We start from the raw sequence: 6,090 nt of genomic DNA on the forward strand, positions 1-6,090 counted from the left end.
GAGAGAGAGAGAGAGAGAGAGAGAGAGAGAGAGAGGGGGGGATAAACGGAAAGATGAGAGAGATGCAAGAGAGAGAAGTGAGAGAAACAGCGAGTTGAGAGAGAGAGTGAGAGAGGGGGGAGATTGTTACGGACGCTGTCCTGTTATGTATGGGGAGTTATGTATGTTATGTGTGTAGGCATGTATTGTGTTGGTTGTCTTGTCTTTTGTCTCCCTCCTGTGTCTACATGTATCTTTTTCTCAGATGTTCCCCTGGTTCCAGTCCCCAGCACCAGCTGGTCAATCAGCACCTGATCCCAATCTACAATCAACCTCCACACCCCTTCATATGTCCCAGTTTGTGTCAGTGCTCGCTCTCTCTGTCTTTTGGTATAGAGCCGTGGCTCTTAGGGTAAGTTTGGGTAGAGCTGGTGAAAGCTCTGAGTCTTTGCGCTGTTAGTTTGGAGAAATATCTTTTGTGTTAGGCATTATTGTAGAACTGTGGCTTTTGGCGCATTATCATTATTGTAGAGCTGTGGCTTGTTGAGTAGGTATTTTGGTATAGAGGTGGTGACATAGCTCTGATTCATTGTGTTCTGTTTAGTAGTCACTATCTTTTGTGCACATTTCTGTTTAACCCTAACCTTTGTATATTTGTTCCCTTGGCACCCAGCCTATGGTGATTTGTTTTCTCTGTATATTAATCTTTTGTTTTCACACACAGGGACAATTGAGGACAGGAAGATACCCTGAGGTCTACATTCTGCATCACGTAGGTGACCTGATGTTAGAGACACCAGCTTAGAGTGAGCGCCACCCGCTGTACTTTTGGGCGCTTGGCGCCTGTAAAGGGGGGGTGGGTTTTCTTTTCCTTTGATTTGGTGCCACTGGTAGTCCTCCTTGCTCTCTGTGTTGCTTTGTGTTTGTAAATAAATACTATTATTTTGCAAACTGTAATGTAAAATCGACCAGAGCCTTCTGATCATATAATCTACTCTTCTGTGTTGTGTTCTTATGGCTCTAAGTCTTTTTACCAAAAACTGTGTAGCACGGCAGAGGAAAGAAATCGATGAGAGGTTGGTTATTTCTCATGTGGTGGGTTTATTCAAATCCACAAAGTATACAAACATTTTCTGGTTCAATCAATGAAAGCGCAATGATATTAGTGGAACGAGCACTATGCCGCAAGTCCCTAATATCAGTCTAATAAAAGTAGTTTAAGAATAATAATCTTCAAGGTATCTTCGGTTGTTGATTCTTTGTTGTCAGGGGAGACAACGGCTTCTGTTCCCGTGGCAAAACGTCTCAAGCAGGTCCTTCTCCGTTCGGCTGTGCATAAAAGATTTTCAAGAGCTTCTTTTTTTCCGTCTGCTCCATGCAGACTCTTTTAACGGCTAAATCCCGCCCCTGAGCGAACGTGGAACTGGTTCGTCAGGGGGCGGATCTCTAAGTCCTGATTGGCTAAAGCTCACATCGGCCATCTTGGATTGGGGTCGTCTGCCATTCTGAATCTTAAAGAGGCAGGTCCCTTCTATTTTAGAGAACTAATTACTTTTCTAAAGTTTAGCGTTTAAAGGATAACTCCACTATTTTGGGAAATTAGCTTATTTAACATCTTCCCTGGAGTTAGACAAGAAGATGCATACCTTTTTTGTCTCTGTGCGTGCATTTTAGCTTTGGGAATAGATGCTCCGTTAGCATAGCTTAGCTTCATCACTGGAAGTGAGGCAGGACAGTAGCCTTACAGTGCCTTACAGTGTATTGCAAGGTCTGACATTGACCAAACTTGATATGCATGACCTTGGTGGGCTCTAGGTCAACTCCTGAAAAGGGGGTCAATGTCAGACTTTGCAATCAAAAGTTAGGGGGCTAATAACCCTTGCCATAATTTCAGTGCGCCCCTAACTTTTGATTGCAAGGTCTGACATTGACCCCCTTTTCAGGAGTTGACCTAGAGCCCACCAAGGTCATGCATATCAAGTTTGGTCAATGTCAGACCTTGCAATACACTGTAAGGCACTGTAAGGCTACTGTCCTGCCTCACTTCCAGTGATGAAGCTAAGCTATGCTAACGGAGCATCTATTCCCAAAGCTAAAATGCACGCACAGAGACAAAAAAGGTATGCATCTTCTTGTCTAACTCCAGGGAAGATGTTAAATAAGCTAATTTCCCAAAATAGTGGAGTTATCCTTTAAAGGTATACAGTATCTAATTTTACTATCTTAATAATTAGAGATTCGTTCTTACTTGGCTTAGACAGTTAATTCAAGTCTTTTCCCGGATTCTGTGGCTTTCTAAATACCTAATTTCAACCTATTGTTGGTTTTAAGACAAACTGTTGCATTATATATATTCTATAATATTGTCTTTGAAGTTAGTTTAGTCTTCTAAGTAAGTTACACATGTTTTTCCACATGAATCTTCTATTTTAAACTATATTACTTTCTTAATTAAACTTGGTTAATGGTTAATAAGTGTCTGGTTTAGTCTTAAATTAATCAATACACTATTTCATAACTATTGAGGCTATTTTCCATACTGAATTACTATTAGTTTTGGTTGCTGTTTTTCACAACTTTAGACAAATTGTTCCTGTGTTTAAATGTAAACAGGGCTATTTAAGAGCCTTCCTGTCTCCTACCATGTGAGACCAGATGGCTTCTTTGAAGTAGAGCCCCCAAATGGCGGAGGGGGGTTCTTCTCAACAGTTCTATCTTTTACAGCAGGCTGTTGAGTAGCATATCTTACCCCCTATTGTTCTGCTCTAACTTAGTAAACAAACCCCCATTTAGAAATTCTAATCTTAGCCATCGAGTGGCTCAGTTTCTATTGTTTTACTACCCACCAGGGTGGGGTAGACTGTATGCTAAATTAAACACGTTACTTTGTCCCAACCTGTCTCTTCAGCAAGTTGAACCAGTCAATATGACTTCCAGATTTGCCTGACCCTTTTTGATCCCAATATAGTATTAGTTTTGCTTACTTTATAGAATCTAATTGGTGTCTTATCTTTAGCTTTGCCAATTATAATTACTTCTAGAAGAAATGTATTTTAATTAACTCTTTCGGGGAAAAGCAGAGCACTTATATATAACAGAATGAATCTATTGAATAACAGCAGAATTGGGCCAGAAATGTATTGAATTTAACTGTTATCTCCTATTACCAAACTTACACATAGCTTTTGGGACCAGTCGCTTAGAGATTTCTGGGAGTTAAAACATGGTTCTGAGTCAGAATATACCACAAATACACCCTTGTGGGTTTCATAACCCACATATATCACCAGTATTTTCTAACTCAAACATGTCTTTAACCTTATATATACCATAATATGTTAACTTTAGCAAAGTCACCTAAAAATCAAAAAAATACAAAGAACTTAAAAAACCCAGTTTCCTTCTGTACAGTACAAATTCTCCTTGCATTCATCCCCCCTCCCTCGTTATTGACTTTCACACACATTTATCAGTTATGTTTAACGACACCAAGACTAGGGCAGTCCTTCTATACAAAGAAGACATCTCCCCATATAAGCTTTTTTTTTGTTTTATTTACTATACTTATTGTGTAATATCCAAATGTGTCTAGATTGTGTCTGACTCTGAAAGAAAAAGATTAATACATCGCACAAAAAGATTAACATTCTAAGAAAAGAGGGAGAGCAATCAAAAAAACTATATACAATTTCTCCCTCCAAGGACCACTGAGATCTCGATTATCTTTAGCTTTCACTGTCATTTTATCCCTCATCTATACCTCTGAGGTCTCTTGATAACTCGTTGTGGTCACGGACATTCCTTTGGATTTGTGCTAACCACAGTTCCTTCTTGGTTATGTGCAGCCTTGGTACTGCTCCGGTCTCCACAGAAGGAAATAATTTTCCCTCTGTCCTTTTATTACTTTTTGGATTTGTTATTTACAACACACAATTGATTGGAAGATCACATTTTTCCCTCAGATACATTCCTCTACTGTTCTGTATTGACAATACATTTTTTCCCAAATTATTTATCTATATATTCCATGAATGTTATTATTCAATTAAATCACCTTTCTCTCATTTATTTTTGTGCTGTACTATATTACTAGACCAAATGTCTCAAGTTCAACACAACACCACTCCACCCTTGAAAGTGAAATATCCATTATTACACAATCATACCTTATTTCCAGACAGTTTCCTCGGTTTGGACAGCCAGCTCTGACGAGTCCTATTCACCAACAGATCCTACATGCATGGTAACAAACCACAGTCGCTTTGAACACACATCCTCCACACACCCTGCCAGCCTCCAACAAGCCGTCACAGAGTCCCCCATAAGCCAATTATCAATTGCACATGGCCACACCTTACACAAAAACTATTTGGCCAATGGCGACCAAAATCTACAGAGCTTATCTATGTACAGAGAACCCTGTTTCCCCAACTCTTACCCTCCAAAACGTGACACAACCACCCAGATGCTACATCTGGACTCTCAATGAGCGGAAAACAAAATCATGAACCAGCTCTAGTCCACTCCCCCCGTTTCCAGCTCATCATATAGACATTTCCTACCAGTCCCGCTGTGTCACCACCAACCTGCTACCCCTGACCGGCGAGAGATCCCTCCCAGCCCGTCAGTTCCTAAGAAGAAATAGAGAAAAGAAACGAAAACAAAGAAAAACGCCAAAACTATAAACAAAAATTGTGAGTGTTGTGGCAACCCCAAGCCACCCCTGGGCTTGGTGATTGATGGGCGTTACGTGGCGACCCAATGGCTGGGCGCTGCCCATGTTTGGGCGTCCGCTTCCGGACGCACCTGTCACTAGAGACCCATCAGAAGTGATTTTGTGATTATCGAATCACGGCGCGGTGCGCCTGTTGAGGAGGGGGGACTTAACGGAGCCGAGGAGCCTCCTCTCAGTCCCCCGTAGCAGCGCAAGGCGAGAGGCCACAGAGCGGAGACGCCGCCCGGCCGACAGATTACCGCCAGCAAGCGAGCATTATTTAAATAGAAAATAAAGAGCATGATTTTGGGAACTGCAACCTGTCTGTGTGTTGTTTATTCTGCCACCCCTACACCTGGAATTGCCACAGTGGTGGAGAATGCGGGCATAGTCTACTGGCAATAAGGGGTGCAGAATAAACAACAATAGACTTTATCGAAGTAGAATAAAAGAAATTAAAAAAATATATATATATATATAATAACGAAAAGAAGCATGGACGCGCTGGTGCAGCAGCTCGTACAGGCGAACCTGGAACAACAGGCCCGGCACGAAGAGGCCCTGCAAGAACAGAGGAAACAGACGGGGATGATCCACGCCGAGCTCCAGCGGATGGCCTCTCACCGGCGGGACGAAGGGCCCGCAGGGACGCGGCCTAACCCCGGGCGCTTCATCCCCAAGCTGACGGAGCAGGAGGATGTAGAAGCCTATCTCCTAGCGTTTGAGCGCACCGCCGGCCGGGAGGGCTGGCCAGAGGACGACTGGGGGGGACTGCTGGCCCCCTTCCTGTCGGGTAATGCGCAAAAGGCCTACCAGGACCTGCCACCGGAGCAAGCCGAGAACTACACTCGGCTAAAGCAGGAGATTTTGTCCCGTTACGGCCATAGTCTGCAGTCCCGTGCGCAGCGGTTCCATGACTGGGTGTATGTTGCACAGGCCTCCGCGCGCTCCCAGATGCATGACCTAGTCCGCATAAGCCGAGCCTGGCTAATGACCGACCCCGGAGGGCCCACGGTCTTGGAACGGATTGTTATGGACCGCTTTGTCAGAGCGCTCCCTTATGACACGAAGAAGCAGGTGAGTCAGGCGGACCCCCGCTCCATGGAGCAGCTAGTGAATATTGTGGAGGCCCACCAGGTAACGAGGGACTTACTCAAAGGGGGGCGAGGGGAAAAGCCAGAGCGGCTAAGAACGAGGAGGGGTCCCGACGAGCCCAGCCCAAGGGGCCGGGTAGGGAACGCAGGTGATCCCGAACTACCCCGAAGAAGACCGCTGTTTGACCAGGACCAAAGACGCTGCTATGACTGCGGCGAGCCAGGGCATCTCTCGTGGAACTGCCCAGGTCGGGATGTGTCCATGCCATCGGCGGCAGCTTCAGACTCCCGCGGAAAGACGTG

At 44.3% G+C, this 6,090-nt stretch overlaps 1 protein-coding gene across 1 annotated transcript in view; it reads left to right on the plus strand.

Annotated features, from left to right (window-relative positions):
- Nucleotides 1-4,624, plus strand: part of cyp26c1 (cytochrome P450, family 26, subfamily C, polypeptide 1) — a gene marked incomplete at its 3' end in the record, with an annotated part of 88,293 nt that extends 83,669 nt beyond the window's left edge. The window contains 2 exon segments of the mRNA XM_084321954.1: nt 245-391; nt 4,519-4,624. Of these exon segments, the coding sequence (XP_084178080.1) occupies nt 245-391; nt 4,519-4,624 (253 nt within the window).
- Between the last annotated feature and the right edge of the window lie 1,466 nt (nt 4,625-6,090).

Source organism: Notolepis coatsorum (genome assembly GCF_963971535.1).
Source record: "Notolepis coatsorum genome assembly, chromosome: 9".
Taxonomy (NCBI): domain Eukaryota; kingdom Metazoa; phylum Chordata; class Actinopteri; order Aulopiformes; family Paralepididae; genus Notolepis; species Notolepis coatsorum.